This window comes from Cloeon dipterum, chromosome 3 (assembly GCF_949628265.1).
Source record: "Cloeon dipterum chromosome 3, ieCloDipt1.1, whole genome shotgun sequence".
Taxonomy (NCBI): domain Eukaryota; kingdom Metazoa; phylum Arthropoda; class Insecta; order Ephemeroptera; family Baetidae; genus Cloeon; species Cloeon dipterum.
Genome location: NC_088788.1, coordinates 12,547,319 through 12,566,494, shown reverse-complemented (window position 1 = coordinate 12,566,494; position 19,176 = coordinate 12,547,319). Strand labels below are relative to the sequence as shown.

Below are 19,176 nucleotides of genomic sequence, written 5' to 3'. Positions count from 1 at the left end.
GTCAGAGGGGGGGGGGGGCGAAAAGAGCTCTCTAGCTGTCCAATTTGAAACAAAATTCGCGAGTACAGCACCATTCAGTCATTTCATCTTCTTCCTTTCCTCGGCGTAACATGAAATATGATGGCAGATGATTAATGACCAAGCACTCTATCTTTCCTGCAAACATACCCTTCATATGTATATTCAACTGATGAGGAAGGAGTGAGCTCGGGCACCACATTGGAAATTAATGTTGCACACCCGCAGTGACATGCCTTGCTACTCACTCCGGCGTCGCCTGTATTGCAGAGAACAAGAACCTGAAGAGACAAACCGTCGGGGGAAATTCAAAGTAATATAATTTAAAATGCTAAATTTATCTACGTTGGAATTGATCAATTTCTTGAATTATTTTAATGTATTGAAGATTTATATTTTTGGGACGGGAGGTAAAACTTTAAAGAGACGATGAATACAAAAAAATTACTGAAAATAAGACAAAGAGGGAAATAATTGTACGTAGTTATCGCAAGAATTTGATGTGGGAAAAGCTACATTATTAAGTTGAAAATATTCTCCACAAAAAATATTATTTACTAAATGCATTGTTACTCAGCCGAATTCTTTGGTAAATAAAAAGATACTGCGCTGCCTTGTAATCACACACGTTATGAGCAAATAGCTACGACTGAAATGAAAAAATAAAATGGTCCGTGCGTCTCGCTTGTAAGGCAAATTTAGTAGGAATTTTCCAATAAATTTTTCTGTTTGTCCCCTCATATAATGGCATGGAGCACATAAAAAATGCAACGAACGTAGGCACGTATTCCGAGCAGGAAAACCCGATATGCCAGAGTTCATGCAAATCATGCACATATTATTGCCATGTTGCCTCGCATCAGCAACTGTCCTTTCCTGCGGAGTGTGTTTATTTCAAAATAAAACGCCGGATCTCATAAGTGAGCAACTTATAGACATTTATTTTACATGACAGCTCCTGTTTTCTCATTAATGCTTCTTTTTCACGCTAAATCAAACATTGATCATCATTGACCCGCAATTCGGAATATGAGTTATACTTTAGGGTGACATGTATTTTGAATGAACCATTTTTGCTCGTAACACCTGAGTAAAATTTTGCAGTTATCAACTGTACATAATCAACATGATTTGGCATTTTCGGGCTCAGTTCGACATTGAAACATGATTGTTTGACATTTACAGCATGCAACAGTCAGGATAGATTTTTGTTTGTCCTACGATCTAGGCAAGGTTTATTATCAGCAGCATCTGCCCGTTTGCACAAAAATCACCAGACGGACAAAAATATAAATCGGTTATATATCATTTTCTGTTTGTTAAAATGTGACTCGATTTTGGCCGCATCTGCACTGCCTTGGGGCTCAAAACAAAGCATTGTAGACCGGCCAAAATTTTTTCTGATACGCAAACGTTCTCGTCGCTTTAATTGTATCTGTTCGATCAAGGGTAGTGCCTGGAGTTGCTTTAATAATGACATCGTTAGTCTCAGGTTTGTGCAGACGTTGTATAAAAAATATATAAAAATGCTCGCTCGAGCACAGCTCGAGAAATTAATGGGCGGTACAGTCATTTCTTACATACGCGCCGACCAGGATTATTATATCCTACAGTGCGAGAGGGTCTGGAAGAGAAGGGCGAGTGAATGTGCTTGGCTGATGTGATAAACATTGATGAGTATACAATGAAGAGAGAGAGAGAGGTTCTTAATTATATTACATCATCATTCTCTGCGTCGCAAAAAGCTCTTGGTAATCAATTCCAGCGTTGGATAACTTGCGCCGTGGTAAAATATAGGGAAGATTTTGATGCTTGTACATTTGGAATGGTTGCAAACTAGATTATTCAATTCAAAAGTGTTGTGGGTTCGTAAAAATAAATGATGAAATTAAGTACCAGTTAGTAATTATCACAATTCACCGGCTAATTTGAGAGCTTTATTGGATTTAATTTTATTTCTCCATAGTGAAAAAGCAGCAATTTAATGTTCAAATTGTTGTAAATGTTAACGTTTGGCTTGAATCACCGAAATCTGAGAGTGAAATAAATTCACTGAGAGTGGAATTTAAGTCAATGTTCATTTGAAATCTAAAAAAAAAATTAATTGCTCCTATTCGAATAATTTATCATTTGACAAGGGGAAGCGAAATTTTGTTATCGTAACTGGGTAATGATTTCAACAACTGGCTCTCATTTTAAAGTTAGTAAGCGTAAGCATTTGATGATTCACTTTCGGGATGGCATTCCCAGAATTCTCGCACCACAAACTTTGTCGATATGTGGACAACTAAATGCACAACGCACACAGCAGTTTGCACAAAGGGGCTGGCGATCTTTTTCTCTTTTAAAACTCAGTCTCCTCGCGGCAGAGGTCGACGGCACGGCCGCCAGCAGCGTTGCCGCCCATCTCTGCGCGCTATCATTGCATGTATCTGACGTGGTGACGGCCACGGTTGTACTTTTTGCCGCAGAGTAGTCTTTTGAACGCCTGCCGGAATTCGGGACTGAAAATGGTGTAGATGATGGGGTTGAGGGTCGAGTTGAAGTAGCCGAGCCACAGGAAAAACGACACCATATACTTGTTGAAATCACAGTACTCGGTGGGGCACAGCGGCATCATCAGCGCCATGATGAAAAACGGCAGCCAACAAATGACGAAGGCGCCCGTGATGATAGCCAGCGTCTTGGCCGCCTTGCGTTCGCGCTTCGAGTCGGCCGCGGCCGCCTTGGCCTTGCGTTTCGCGTGGTGTTGCTGGTGCGCCGGCTGTGGCGACACGCCGCTCAAGCCGTCCATGGTGGGCGGGTCGGGCGCCAAGCCGTTGGTGGCCGACGTCTTCTCAGGACTGGTGTTGGTCGACGACACCGTCGTGAAGGCCGTCGTCTCGGACACGGTCGGCGGCGGCCGGCACATCACCCCGGCGCCCATGCCGGCGCTCATGGCCGCCGCGGCCGCCGCAGTCTTCATGCCGACGTTGCGTCTGCGAATCCGCTTGCGCGCCGTCTGGAAGATCCGCCAGTAGAGGAAGAGGATGACCAGCAGCGGCACGTAGAAGGACGACATCGTGGCGAAGATCTGGTAGCCCACGTCCTGGCTCACCATGCACATGCTCTCGTGGTTGACCCTGTCGTGCCACCCGGAGTCCTTCCACCCCAGCAGAGGCGCCACCGACACCAGACACGCCACCGTCCACACGATCAGAATCATGCAGCCGATGCGGGACGGGTTGCGATGATGGATGTAGTCGATGTCGGTCACAGCCCAAAATCTGAAATCACAGCCGGGAAAAAAATGTTAGTGGCAGGGCTTGAACAAAGATTAAAATTTGGCTTTCTGGAGAAAATTGAGAAGATGATTCTTTTGTGATATGTGTAATTTATTTAAGAACGTCAGTTAAAATTAATTCGAAGCATCCGCGTGCATACAGAACACAGATCATTTTCTCTGTATGGCTCTTAGACTCTCGATCCGAATTGCTCTCTGCGACGAATTCCTCTACAAAGGAATAAATAAAATATTAAGCTATGCGCGATTGTTGCGAACTACGAAAAATATCGTTTCTTGGAAAGTCGCGTATATTTGGAGCTTTAAACCTTAAACTTGATTTGTTTCCTTGAAGCTTGATCACATTCCACTTTAAGAAATAAAGCCAAGTATTAGTAAAAGCAGTTTTGGTTGTATGGAAATAAGCTCCTGGAAATATATTCATCAATGTTGAAATTTCTTTTCGCAAACGTCTCTGTCGCATTCTCAGTAACATTATTCAAAAAAGGCAGGCAGACAAGTACAAACGGTCCTTTCCTCTGATAGCCGACTTTTTACCACACAGCGGGCGTGTAATATGAGTTATTGCGTTGTACCCTTTACTCGGCACGCGACGGAAAATAAAATGCGGGAGCACAAAGCAAATTATTCCGCCACATTTTGGCCTATCTGCCGCTGTACGTGGCAGATGATCCATAGTCAACCACCGCTTTTTGGTCAACCGCAATTACGCGGGTGGAGTGGTGTACAAATCAGCCTCGCGGCAAACGCAACAAACCCAAGCGGGTGAAAAAGTCAGGGTGAAGAACAAGCTTGAAATTATCGACCACTTCACGAGTTGGTGGATTTGCAGACACACTCCACTTTTTGTTGCGAACGAGATGGCCTAATGAGCAGCTCCAGTGGCAAAGTCTGATTTATGAAAGTACCCACTCGGCTTGGCCTCCATCCAAACATCTGGTTGGCTTCGACGCATCAGCACATTTTGTTTGGGCCGTCTGTCAATGGGAGCAGAACGCGCACGGACCGACATTTCGGAGCAGGTTTCGATTGCCAAAAGCGAATGCAGAAAAACGCCCTCGCCGGGGATTCATAAGCAGTGGCTCGAAAAATTCGATTTTCCCTGCCTTCCCACGGCGAATTTTCCAGCTCAGACTTTGGCACTAATTTAAATAGCGATGCTCGGCACGCGCTGCCAGGAATTGGATTAGGCTCTGGCGCGCGCGCGGCTGGAACAGAGTGTTTGTGGTGTTTTGTGTAATTGCTCGTTTGCTTGCGAGGCATTTTGCGCACGCACGCTCACGACCGAATGAATCTCCAGGATTATTGACTTTAATCCCTCTATATGCGCTGAGTAATTGGTACAGCATCAGCGCATTTTGTTTTGTTATATTTGCACGTCGTCTCAAACCCCTGAACTGTCGAGAAGAATTTGGAAAAAATGCAACTCTCTATTGTTATATTCAAATAAATAGATGAGGTAGTCACCGACAGGTGGCGCGTATTATGGAGAGGTGGGAGAAGAATAAAGAGGACGGTACAGTACAGAGAGTGAGAGAAAGAATACCTGCCTTTCATTATTCTCCCTATTGAAAATTCTGAATTAGCCATGCATACGGCTAGCAAGTGCAATTAATACAGATAACTAGGTAATTCAGTAGTTAACATCTATATTCGGATAATTTCATACAGCTTATTGCAATTTTACTGCTTTAAAAATTAATAAAAATGACCCACATTTAACGTTAAGAGGCCTGAATTAATATAATTAAGATTGAAGTAACTCTGGTTTGACATGAATTACATTCCCCACACTGAATTGTGCATTCGCTACATGAATCAATGAGAAATTTCCCTTCAATTGTTTGCGTTTGCCAAGCAAACTTGCGCCGAGAAGTAGTTATTTGATCCCATTTTAAGTGGGCACTCGACAATCTACGTTGCTCGTGAAAGAGTTCCCCACGTTATTTTTTTCACTCGGGAGGCACATCTGGTTGGTACGCTCATGAATCGACCTCCACGCAGAAATCTGTGTATAAACAGTTCACTCTCGTTCCATTTTCCGATATCACCACATTCTTTTCCGTCTCTCTTTAATCTCTCAAGTTCTTGATTGAAACGGCTGACGAACTTTGCGTTGATGGCGGCGCAAAATAAGCAAACGGAGGCAAGACGAGCGCGACGCGGCGGCTTTTTATCAATCAAGCGAGACCTGCTGTCTAAATATTCAGTCCACAACAGCTGATGCTGATGATTACTCCGGTGACGCGAGAGGAAAGTTGGCAAATTGAGTTGCATGATCAAAGGGGAAGAATACGAAATTGAATTAAAAAGCTGGAGCGACAGGCGACTGCGCTGCTTGAGAGAGACGCGGCGAGATCAATTTAAACTGTAATGGCTAAGTTAGATCCGAACGGCTAAAACAGTGCTTCTAGCCTCCTTTGAGCAGAGAAAATGATATTTACGACACGATCCTGGCTTGCAGATACTTTGAAAACTATATAGATGTGATTGATTTATCGTTTTATCCCTTCTGCCATCAGTTTTAATTGAAGATGAGCCTTACTAATATTGATTAATCATTACTTACAAACAAGAATTTAACAACTACAAAGAAGTTTGTTAAGTGTAATCTAACTTAATTAATGAGCACTCAGACTACTTGATTGGAAAATTGAATTATTGCAAGATTCAAAATCCAATATAAATCCCGTGCATAGGCTCACGAGAAGCGAGTTGGGGTGTGTTATTCCAATTCAGTTTGTCCCTATATGTATAGCACGAGCCAGCCGCAGCAGGATTTTTTTCATTAATTACCTGTCAACCGCAATTGCGACCAAATGAAGGATGGACGCGGTGCAGCAAAGCACGTCGCTCGAAGTCCACATGTCACACAGCTCAGGGCCGAGCGTCCACTGCTGCGAGACCTCGTAGACGGCGCCCAGGGGCATGACGAGACACGCGACCAGGAGGTCAGCTACTGCCAGCGACAGGATCAGGTAATTGGCCACGTTCTGCAAGTGTCTCTCCAGTAGGATGGCTGCTATCACGAACACATTGCCTGAGAACAAAATACGCAAAATTATAATAAAATGAATTAATTCGTGTAAATATGAGTCAGAAATACATTTTTTTCTGATTTCATGCAACAAAAATTAAAATATCAGACTCTTGTTTCAATGATTTTCCTGGAAATTATTTAAAAAAAAAATAAAGTATAGTAATTTAAATGTGTGAAATCCAAAAGACCTCCGTGCAGAGGTGTTATTTTCAAAATTCTGCTTTCCCATTCATTGAAACGCAAAATGAAAAACTGAATATGAGTTAGTTTACTTGACTTATATTTCGCCACTTAAATATAGTATATTGCAAGTACTAGCAAGGAAATAAAAATATCCACTGCCTAGAGAAGCTAAATCGGATTCTCCGTTAAAAATAAAAATGCACAGTGCTATTTACACAGTAAGCATTGCATTTTATGTCAACTTGTATGTTTACTCTCTAGAGAAATTTCGCAAATGTCTTTTAAACCACCAAACGCAATTTCATTGAAAGCACTCCAGTTGTACCAATCCATCAATTTGCGCCAGTAGCTTAACAGAACAAGCACTGCTTTTGCGGGCACTCTGTGTAATATTATGATTTCACCCAATTCAGAGCTCTTCCCCATTCAAATTTAGTAATACAATGAGTCTGAATCGCATTTCCGATAATGGCTGCCAGAGATGCCGAGAGGAAATCAATCCGCAAACAACCACCGCACACCCCCAGGGACTGGCGAAATGCTGAAGCGTGTTTTTGAATTTGCGGACGCTTTTCACGCAAGTTTGCAGCCAATCGGGAATAATTATTGTGTGACTAAAGTCCTCTGGCACGGTGTCAAACACGTGCGCCGCATCAAAGCAGTTAATTAGAGGCTTATTTAATGCTGACGTTCACACCAGTGCACAGGTTGATGAATCTCACTGATTTATGCACATACTCTGCAGCTAATCATGTCACTATTTAATGAACCTATTTCACACTGTGAGATTCATTACAAAACTTCAGCCCATAGAAGACTCGTTTTATGTTGTTTTATTTACCATGGGTTGACCAAATGGGTACATAGAAAAGAGATTCTCTGCGAAATCATTAACGCGCGACGCGTTATTTTACTGCACCACCATATAGTGTGTCACCCTTTGAGCAATTCAGTATTCGGCAGGGACGTGACTAAGGAAATCTGACACCTTACCAGTAGGAGCAACATTTCACACAAGCTAACAGGCCCGGAAAACCAAAATCGGCTCAGCCCGAGCTAGCGGAATAAGCCACAAAGCGCTCATCTGCTCCCACTGGACCGATTTGGGTTTGAACGAAACTTCACCCAAGACCCTCAAAGTTGTGCAAGTGAAAGCGGATCATTGCTTCCAGTTTCCTCTTATAAAAATAGACCAGATTGACGCATTTTGTTTGGCATATCCGCAAGTTTAGGTATTTCGTGATTATTTTATGACACGAAAAAACTGAAAATCAAAATGGATGTATGGTCTGTAATCCTCCGCCAGCTGATTGTAAGTTATAATAGAGTGCCAGAGGGGCTTGATTACGCAAGGTTTGATTAATGCAAAACCGTGCACCGGCTGGTAACCATGCAAGTACATAAACGCAAAATACGCCAGGCAGCTTGTTTGCGAGTCTACTGTTGAATATATGTGGCATTGATGTGGAGCAAATCAATGCTAAAGCCGGCTAAAACGCAAATGACTGTTTAGATTTAGAGTGAGAGAAATGGCTGTTGATGGAGCGCGCACACATTGCCGCTGCCCACTCCTACTCTTGTATAGACCAACAATGTGGTTTCCAGAAAGAAAATGCACTTTGCTGGCGTGTTTTTTTTACTCTCACACCTCTCACAGAAATTCTTTTCGCATTAAACTTTGATTTTCAATCGTCAATGGTTGAAAAAGATTCGTTTCCATGTGTGCATAATTTGCAAACAATCATAGTGATGATCTAACTATATTATTCTATGCAGTGAAACGCTACTAATCACTCTCACTTGCGATTAGTCATGCACTAGTTTTCGTTGGAAGTGTGCTCTTCAACTAAGTTAATCGGCTCAGGACAAACATCATATGAAAAAATGCTATAGATTTGCTTTGATCAAATGGGTCAAACTGATTACACCACAATAATTTTAAAGCTAACTGACACCTGCTGGAGTTTAAATATTGATTTGCAGTTTGTGTTGGTTTAGTTTATTAAAACCATCGCTCTCTCATTTAATTCTATCTGCATTTCTTAGACGAGTATATTTAATTCATGGCAGTTTGCCGGCAAAACACTCTTTTTAATTGGTTGCAGCACGTAGCTATCACGTTAGTTACACGGAATTGAATTTTTCGTTCTAGATTAAACGTGTTAAAAGAACCAGATTTTTACTCTTTGAAAAAACAGTAAATAAAACGCGTGGGTTTTTAGCTTACGAATTTTGTTAGGCATATGTAATGCAGAGAGAACTGTTCCAGAGTGTATAGCAAAAAAAGTCATTTTGTTTTCTATATTTTATTTTTTTCCAGCTAGGAGTGCAGTCACTTGCTTATAAAAGTTGGCTGGCTATTCAAGATACTCTGCACTTAGCTGGAATTAATTTTGATTTGCAGAAAATTATTACCATAAGTATGTAAGCCAAACTAGACCGGTTTTGGAAAATCCAATCTGCCGAATTACATGAGATAAAATACGAATCATTAATTTAATACACAACAATACAAAAAAAATATTATACGCTTTGCAACCAACACATGGGGTTTTATTCTTAAAATTTCAATCTAAATTTAAACTAAAAAAGTATTTGATTTTCAACGACTGAACGTGGGTTGACAGAAAACAAAATCTTAAGGAAATTTAATATTCATACCACTGATCTTAGCTCATGTGATATATAAAAACAGGTATTATATATTTAATTTCCTGTAATATCGTCAAGCTTTTTATAGCACATTATTTATCTATAAAATAACGAGTAGGCTATCATTTGCACATCAGCATCAGCACGAAGGAATTTCTCAATATCCTCTCATAATATCCTTTCCCTCTATTTTCCTAGCTGTTGTCTCTCCTCGGATGATCAATAATTAAAATGCCAGGGATGTTTCGCCGCTGAGGCATTTACCGCAGCGGGAGGCTTGTTTTGCCAGCATCAGCGGCGGGCAGGCGTGGTTTTGTTGTGAAACATCGACTCGAAGTCGCAGTGTTGCATCTGCATAGCTCTTCCCTGTAGCTGGTGTCACACGTCAGTACAACGCTTATGCATCCCGCAGCGCACCAGTGCACCTGTGATTAAAATTGCATCCGCAAAGCTCACGCGCGCGCCCAAGCAGATTTACCGCTCACTTGGATCCTTTGAATTCGTGCCTACAATGCAAATTTTGCAGCAAGAGCTGTGCGCCTGCAGACGGGAAAGCACTTAGGATGATTATTTAGTCTTCGCGAAGCAAACAAGGGAGGTTCACTCGCCGACGGCTACGTACGGGGACGGGGGTTCCATAAAATGTCTGACAACACCGTGGCGGGTTCTATGAGCAAGTGCTGTATAATTGGGGGGATTGTGGACGAAGCGCTAAAAAGTTTCTCCTACCGAGCTTGTATAATAATGTGGAGACTTGAAATTATTTTCATAGCTAATGGCTCTGCAAGATAATCCTAAAAAATGAATTTGGTATGGATGTATGATGGAATGGAAATGGGAATTATGACCATGAGTAAACCTTTCATAAACCAAAGAAAAAATCTTTGCTAGCGGAGCTTAACTTTTTATTCATAAAAATAGTGTCCATATTAATTGAATAATTTATCATTTCTATACACTTTTTTGCCAAATATCAGATATTTTGATGCATTTTACATGCTTATATTGTCTTAATATTTCTGCTTTAACTAGTTCTACCTTAGGCGAAAATGTTTCGGCGCGAAGGGATGCTCTCTCTCTCTCTCTCATTCAAGGAGCGTAAAAATCTGCCGGTACCTCGCCCCAAGTGTTTTAGTACTAGGGTTAATTTAATCCTCCCCCCCCCCCAACAGTCTACCGTGTTTGCTTATCCTCTGAGGTTCGGACACAATAAGATGATTAAAACGGCCGGCCGTAAAAATAAAATACTAATCCGCTCGCCCGGCTACCTCACCGCCAACTTTTGGGCAGCAGCGACAAAATGCCGGGTGCTAAATTTGGGCTGGCTTAATGAAAGATGTTTACCATTTCCACCGCTGTGGAATTATTTTTTGCTGCGAGCCAGTAATTTTAAGCGGACGCACACCCCTGGGAAATTAAAAAGCAGCAACTCTAATCCGCCGGATTTGCAAATGTGCATCCGGTTGCTGCCAAGCTCGGATTTTCTCGCCGTTTTGTTTAAACTGCTGATTACTTTTGAAGTTTTTGAAGCATTTTTCTCGGGATCATAACAAAATTAAGTTATTTGTCTCTAATGCTTCTTTAATCGCTTTTTTCTTCAGAAGCTATATCTCCATAAAGTTTACTAATGACGTTTCAATTATGGATGCTTTCTAATCAGCTTGTCTATGCAGTTATATGATCATTATGGCATAATACCGCGAATCGCGTGTTTCCACCTGTCTGCTTTTCACCCTTTTACAAGACCGTCAACCGTGGAAATACCTCACCACCAAGTTGTTTCAATTGAAACACGCCATGCATTTCCCGCATGCCTGGAAGTCTTCAGGATGCCCGGTAGGGAAGGTGGAAAACTGCCAGCAGTGAGTTATTGATGCAGATTACTTTTCGCATCCCCCAGAGTCCAAGTGGCTCGCTAGTCGGAAAAACTATCTTGTCACATCTATTTTTAATACAATGCTAATCTTCTGTATTCTATAAAAATTACAACTTTAAACTTATGCAAATGAAGCCACTCTCAAAATTACTGAAAAATGTTCACATTATTTATTTCACGAAAAAAAAACATCGGCTCTGTTTGCTAAATTAATTAATAAAGTTAGTTTAGTTTTTTATCAGAACTTTTCGGATAAACTTTCAAATGTAAATTACCATTTCTATTGTTAAAAAAATCTCACAACGATTCCCTTCCTCTTGACAAAAGGGGTTGCCTCGTAACGAAGCAGGATATAATATCACCACGCTATTTGCGACATCAGACAACTTTGAAAGTCATTCCAAGGTTCCCGAAGGGCTGAGCGCGTGAAACGCCACTCATTTAGCCCTCGCACACTAATTTAATTAGCCGAAAATCATCCGCATTTTACGCCCCGCACTCTGCTGAGAGCGCCCTCTGAGATTTCCCTTTTGGCCACACCCGGCTCGTCATGAGAGACTATAACGTGCACCACCAAATTACTCCTACACGCATAGTTGGCATACAAAAGTAAGCCCTGTAGCTAGCTTCGTGTAATATCCTGCACGTAAATTATTTTGCAAAAGAGGCGTGTGTAAAATTTGCATTTATTTAGCTCAGTTTTCATTGTTTTAAACAGAGTTTACACGTGAGCGAACAGCTTTCACAACGCAGGCAAATTTGAATGTTCCCGTTCGCGTGTGTGCAGAGATTTGCAGACACTTTGATGTGCTGGAAACGTTTTTGTTCTCATTCCATATAACGCATGGGATTGTCACGTGAAAGCTGTAAACGGCAACGTCTGCGTTTACCGCATATTTATCTTATAAACAACCAGGCTGTTTTTTGCATATTTATTCAAGCGCTGGTTATTTATGAGCCTCGACGTTGGAGTGAAAATAACTGTTCCATTTTCTGACAGCTTTTTACGCCAGCTACAGTTTTTGCTCAAACGCGCTTATGCATCTGCAGTGAATCAAATGATGTGATTTCCAGGCCGAACACGGAGCAGATATAATTTTCCGCTTGGGATACATAAACATTTTGAATGAGTTTTGGTTGGAATCGTTGAAATTTACATTTTCAATCACGTGCTCTATGCTTCCAGAAAGCCCAAAATTTATAGGGTTGGAAATTCCTACAGCTGAATGTTTTTTTCTGTATGTCTAATTTTCAATGGGACACCAAATGAGCTTAAATCACGCAATTTTAAGACTTAATTTTGAGCCAAATTTAAATTTTATAAAACCTATTTAGAGCCTATACCCATCTATATACTATTAAATATCCCTAAAAATATGAAATCAGCTTAGTTGTCAAGTCAATTACCAACTTCTTTGAATGATACATTTTTGTGGTTGATTTTTACAAAAAGCTATATTTCATGTCTTTTTTAACCTTTTTAGCAAATGCGAAGTCTTCTTTAACATATGCAAAGCTTGAGAAATAGATTTATGTGGGGAAAATATATGAAGAAGATTAATTTTCGTTTAAAACAACGAATATATAACATAACAAAAATTAACTAGTGAAACCATCTATGTGTACGATCTTCGGCAAACTTTGCGTAGAATAATTATTACAAGATCCTGAAAAGTGACTTTAAATTGCAAGAAAATTGAATGAAAGATGGTTAAAATGCAATTTCAAACTAGCCTCAAACGTAAAAAACACTCACTTTTTTGTAAAACTAAAAAATGTGACTTTAATTTCTAGCCCTATTTGCCATGATGCAAGCTATTCAATTTAATCACAGAAATATTTCTATAATGAATGTGCATCAGTTTCTTAACTCGATTTCTTGAACATACGTCTAAAATTACGCATGCATGTTGAACAAATCGCCCTGCTTGAAACTGCCTGCGTCGAAATGTCTTTTAAAATTTAACTGACACTGAAAGGTCTGGCGCACATATGAAATTCCACGCATAAAACGAGTCGCTTATAATACAATGGGGTACGACGGGAAAGTTATACATTGCCTCATCATCTATTCATCCGGCCCAGTATGAGGAAAGGTACGAAAAAGAATAAGCGCTGCAGGGAGCGAGCTGGATTCATCTTGGCAGGCGGGGCTGCTCTCAATGAAAAAACGCGTAAGCCGTCGCATGAAGCTGAGCTGCTGGGGCGAGACACTTGGAGAACGTTTAAAACAAGCCTCTTTAGAATGGCACGCGAAGGAAATAAATCAATGAGATATGGCGCCCGGCGCAAGCCTGAGAGTAATGGAAATTCGTGAGACACTAAGCAATTTCGACTCCAGAAATTAATTAAGCTCCTATTCAAACAAACCGTTTAGAGTGCTGAAAATCGTAGCGCATGTCCTTTTAGGATAATTAAAAGCACAGTCTCCCAGTTGTTCCTCGCAATTCCATGGAAAGCAATTAACGTTGTCGCCGCGGAAAAACGAAAAATATATGTATTGTCTCGCTGGGAAGCTTTTTCAGATGATGACTTGGTCTGCAGCTCTCATACATGGTTGACCGTTTTAAACATGAAGACGTGAAACTTTCAAAAAAATGTTATTATTTATTATTGCATCCCAAATAAACTGTTGTGTTATTAAAAGAGATATTAAAATGAATTATACTTTGTAAATTTGAGATGGTTACAAAATTCAACTTTCCGAGATTAAGATATTAAAATTTTCAATAACCATCAATAAATCTTTCAGCTAAGAATATTCATTTAAATACTTCTTTGAGTAAGTAGCAAAAAATCTTTCAATCGTTCGTCTGTGAAACAAATTTTTCAAACGTTTCAGTTAAATAGAGAATTAAAGCTCGATTGATCATAATTTTAAAACCAAATATCAACCCATCTCTATTAAAATATGCTTAGATAATCTCATTATAAGCCCACGCATAGACAATATTTCATTTTTAATTGCTTTCTACCTCTGCTCCCATTAAAAAACAGACCATAATAAACGAGCCAACTCCCTTTTTTCGCATTCATTCTCTTTCCGCGCCAGATGCCTTTTATATGACAAAACTCTGTGCCGTTCATCAGTCCAAGCGCGCTGCACGGGTTGCATATAGACATTAATAATGCAGAGTATTCACGTCACGAAACGGCCGGCAGGCCTCACGTCCGCGCACCCTTGACCTTGCTTGGCACATCGGGGGCGGAAAAAGAGTGGCTTGGTGCGTCGAGTTTGCATAGAGGCGCGCTTTTAGCAGCTCTTAATGCTGCCGGACGGGAAGAATGGGAGCTTGCGTGACCGAAATTGCGGCGTTGCAAAAATGAAGCAGTTTGCATACGTGATGCCAGCCAATATCCGGCAGGCCGCAAACTTTTTACGCTATCCGTTACAGCCGGCCCTGGCTGCACTTGATGAGTTTCCGGACCGTCTCCCGTGGAGCGGTGAAATAAGAAACTCGCTCTGACGCCGGCCACTTTTGTGGCCATTGAATTTGACCCCGTCTCAGCGAACCAGAAGGGTCAGTTGTAGAAACTGCCATAGAAAGTGACCGGAACACGCAAAACTTTTGGATCTAAAGAGGTGCTTCATTAGGACCGGCGGGTGAACACATTATCGAGATTTCATGAAAATCGTCGTTGCGTTAACAAGTATTTTGTGGAGCTCAAGAAGCACAGCAGCTAGTCGTTTTATCTTTGTCAAGCCATCTTCTGTAATTAATTACGACTCAGATTAGACTGTTTTAATAATAACTCGAGTTGAAGCACAAAAATATGCAGTGTAATCCTCTCTGCGTGAGTTGACTTTATAAATAGGTGGCTAATTTCGAGCCTCATTTTTTCGTGCTGTACAGCCAACTGTTTCGGCACCTCATCCTTTACCTGCAAAAAATCTAATCCATTGATACAATACCTTTTCTACTCCTAAATGAACTTTATATGAAAAAGACGAAAAAGAGGAGAATATATTTAAAAGTTATTCGTGTGTGAACAGCTTTGGATAGTTACATGGCTCGATTTTCGGAATTGGCACCATATTCTGTCGAGCAATATGTCAGGTTTAATTAGAGCAACCTTCAAATCACTGAGAAATAAATTATCTCTGGCGTAAGCACACCCGCATAGGTGCCTAATCCGCCAAAGCAAGGCTAATTTCGGCAAACAAGCCCAGAGAGAATTGAGCTGTCTGTCGACGTGAACACCTGTCCTCGCGGATCAAATCAGAAATTCAAATTGCGAGAGGTAAGTTTGCACCAGTAGCAGTCAGTCTACGTCATCACGGTTGCCTTAATTACATTTCATGGCAAATTTAAATATAATGAATTCTGCAAACGTGTCACGACCACATGTCAGCCAATTTGAGAGAAAATAAGTTCGAGCTTGTGAACACACGAGATGATACGTACAGCAGATGTAAACACTGAGCAATTAACACCCTGTTCTCCTCGAGGGAAGAGACCGCTGCTTCGTGTGCCAATTAGCAGCAATATTACATTTGTAAGATAGAACAGTCACGCCGGGGAACGAGGTGTGTAACAAGAAGAGATTAGATTCATTTCGCACTCGACACATATCTCTCGACGAACAATCACAATTTAACACCCGCGCACGCAAGCTGGACATAAAGGACGAGTGGAAACTAACAAACACCGTAAAATTGGAGGGAAACCCTCGGGGGACGTGGTCAGGGTGGTTTCGTCGGTTAGACATGGTGTGGGTGAGATGGACATGAAAATTTTGACGCTCTGACAAGGCTTCCCTGCAAATGACGAGACCACTCCCATACTAGACCGAAATTACGTTTGGTCTTAAAATATGTTCCCAACTCAAAACCTAATTTGAAATCACAGGCTGATGCTTTATTTCCACTTCCTTTTCATAGGCGATAGTCAAAAGCGGAGGAGGATGTGAAATATTTTACAAATTCCATTTTCAATTCAGTGAATAGCACTCACAGTTATTTTAATTTCTATCACGCGCAAGGACAGGAGGCACTGAACCATCAGCTGGTTTTGACTTTCAAATTTTTTAAATGTCACTCTTTCCCTTCATGCACTTCAAGATCCAAGGATAATAGAAAAGAATGAATAAAATATGACCTCTCCTGTTGAATTCTTGCGTCATTTGTCTTCATTAATGTTGAAAACTTTGCCATAATTTTCCAAGCCGAGAGAAAAGTCAAGTGCTCCAGTCCCCTTCCATCTACTTAACGCTGCAAAAAGTTTAACAAAACGCAATAAATATACACCGTAGCACGGAACTTTCCCAACGAGCAATACAAAGTGCAGATTTCGGGAGCGATAAAAGGTAAGTGTGCAGCAATAACAGTCTGAAAAGTTAAAGCGACCTGATACTGAGGCACGCGAGATATATATGCGAAAGTAAAACATCATTCGAGAGCGATCTCGCTGCTCAGCTAGGAAATGAAACTTCCGGCAGATCTGCGCTCTTGTTTCGCCAGGCAGGCAAATGTGGAATAAGCGACTCTCATCATTCCGCCTCGGACGATAAATAATCGTCTGCACGTATATATTTCACTGCACACAGGAGTTGTTTTGCATGTTCAAATATGCGCATCGACAAGAGCCTTGCGTATTTGTTTGCGCGAGATAAATTGGAACTACGAGTTTTCATTGGGTGCATTCCGTACTTGTCAATACATTCACCGTTGCGAGAGAGACCATGCATTAATGTCTGGAGAAGAGTATCGCACCCTTTTCGCGTCACTGAACATTCCTTGTTTGCTGCTTCTCCCCGAGTAGCATTAAGATCGGCAGCATTCGCGATCCGCTCTCTGCAACAGCAGCAACTCCTGCCGACTTTACATCAGCGCCTTTCATTCGCCCCACCGTCTTATTTTTCGACTCACGCTTCCATGGAGCCAGGAGTACTACACCTCCCGCTGGTACTTATCGCAAATGGGTATATTTCAAAAAGACTAGCTCGCAATCTCGTAAGTGAAACCTGCGCATATCAACAAACCGTGTTATACGCGGTCCTTAATTTATGGATTTTAGCTCGTGGCTCCTTGAACCGTGTCTTAAAGCTGCTTTGTCTCCGCTTTTAAATTAATTTTTCAGGCTGAATAGCGTTTTATCCATGCAAATATTTCGCTGAAAGAAAAAAGGCTTAATCAACACGAGCGATGATTAAGAAACCGGCTCCTTGGAATACTAATTTAATCTGGTTGAAAAATACGGCAACGACGGCTTATTTCGCAATTGATAGGGTTGCTCGAATGCTTTTTCAAATAAACGAGCCGCTCCAGCGGCCCTGAGCCGGCTTCTCGTCTCGACAACTTTGCTCTCGCTTTAACACAGCCTTTCGTTGTCAGGATTTATTATTGTTTCCGTGGAGTTTGATTGGTTGTAATGCAGAAATGAGGCTCGGCGCTGCGCACGGACGCGGCGGCGTTGATTTATCGCTGGAGACCAGGCAACTTTGCTCCCGCAGAATCGGGCGACGCACAGCGAGAATTCGAGCTCTGTGGCGACGATTGATTTCACGCCGAGCACAAATGCTCACGGCACCGACGTGATGTATTGGCTGCGGAAAACAACCAGCCGAGCAACTTCTTTTGCAGCTTCCAGGATCAAGCAAACACGCGTTTCTCTCCAAAACCAATCAACTTTCGGCTAAAAGGCTGAGTTTGCAAGGAAATTAGTGTCGCTTGAAGGAAAAACGATGGGATTAGGCTGCCTTTAGGGACCGCCACAAGGAGCTTCAGACTTGATCGCATTGCTCGCTGCGGTTCTTTTTGTTATGTGAAGTCGAAACTTGATCCTCTTTTGGCATTTGTGCTGGCTTGTCTACCTTGCAACTTGTTGCGGTCTGTAATAAAAATATATTCTAGTATATTTTTAGATATACGGGTAAGTTATATTATTTATTTTGAAAAATACTTCTTAAGCAGTGGGGGAAATTTCCGTGGTGTCCGATGAATTTTTTGAGTATATATGTCCCAAATTAGGAAATCTGTTAAATGTGCTACGCCACATAGAGAGCCTCAATCGCATGTTGGGTCAATGCTGAAAGAAAATTATGTCTCGTTGTGCCGAAAATTGATGTCGCGGGCAGGTTACGAGCAAGTATTCTCAATTTTTAAGATGACGAGTTAATTACATAAAATTAAATTAAAGTCTTCCAGATTACAAATTAAAAATTTTCAATCAAAATATGAATGAATTTGAATTTTGATCCTTGTGAAATTGAATTTATCGAATGGCTTACTTACAAGTAGCTCTGCGCTTAATACTCGCTTAGGGTGGATAAAGATAGCCAGCAAAATGTTGTCTTTGTCCTAGTTTTATTTTAATTATTAGTTAGTATTTTCGTAAAATACAAGAAGCTCTTCTATACCTACTAAGCATCTGGACTTGTGCAATCCTCTCGATAGTAAACATCATGTCACACTGGCCGCGTGTGCAGGACCAATTCAAGGCCCAAAATAAAGCATTATTCAAAATCTACTTAGTTCTCAAATTCAATTATCGTATCCCTATAGTGAAAAAGCTAGAGAATCGAGAGTAGAACTTTTGGAGAGTTAAAATTTAACTCATGTACGGGTTTAGCACCACGCAAGAATTTTAATAAATCTAACTGAAATTTTCATTTATTTCTTCTGTTGCCATTGCATACCGTTTGAGGGTCTGCCAAAGCTTCTGGAATGGTAAAACACGAATAATTGTGGTGCGTGGCGTTGCGCCTAAGCAGAATTCAATGCTGCATGAAGGAGAGCAATGGGTTATTCACGAGCCAGTGGGCACAGAATTCGAGGCAGCCTGGCCAGCCAACTGTCGCCGGCAAAGGAGGAAGAACAGGAACTCACTTGGAAAGCGATTTAACGGGGAGGAATAAAATTTACACAAATTGTCTCGAGTTTTGCGTTTTGGCATATCCTCGCTTTTCTATTGCAATGAATTTCACACTGAATTGGCCTGATAATTTGTCTGCAAATAATGCTTTTCTATCCCAACAGTTCGTACAATTCATGATTAATATAAAGCTGGCAGAAAATCCTGCTAAACGGATATGAAAAGGAGCTTTTCATTGCAATCTAGTTCACCGTTGCAGAATTGCGAAATGGAAATTCCGAGTGCATGACCGCAAATGAAGTCGGGCATA

The 19,176-nt window shown here is 41.2% G+C and overlaps 1 protein-coding gene across 1 annotated transcript in view; it reads right to left on the bottom strand.

Annotated features, from left to right (window-relative positions):
• Positions 1–935: 935 nt before the first annotated feature.
• Positions 936–19,176, bottom strand: part of LOC135940081 (5-hydroxytryptamine receptor-like) — a 47,696-nt gene continuing 29,455 nt past the window's right edge. Inside the window, exons 3-4 of the mRNA XM_065484764.1 lie at positions 6,098–6,341; positions 936–3,284 (exon numbers count right to left, since the gene is read on the bottom strand). Of these exons, the coding sequence (XP_065340836.1) occupies positions 2,438–3,284; positions 6,098–6,341 (1,091 nt within the window). The 3' untranslated portion in view covers positions 936–2,437. The remainder of the gene's footprint in view (positions 3,285–6,097; positions 6,342–19,176) is intronic.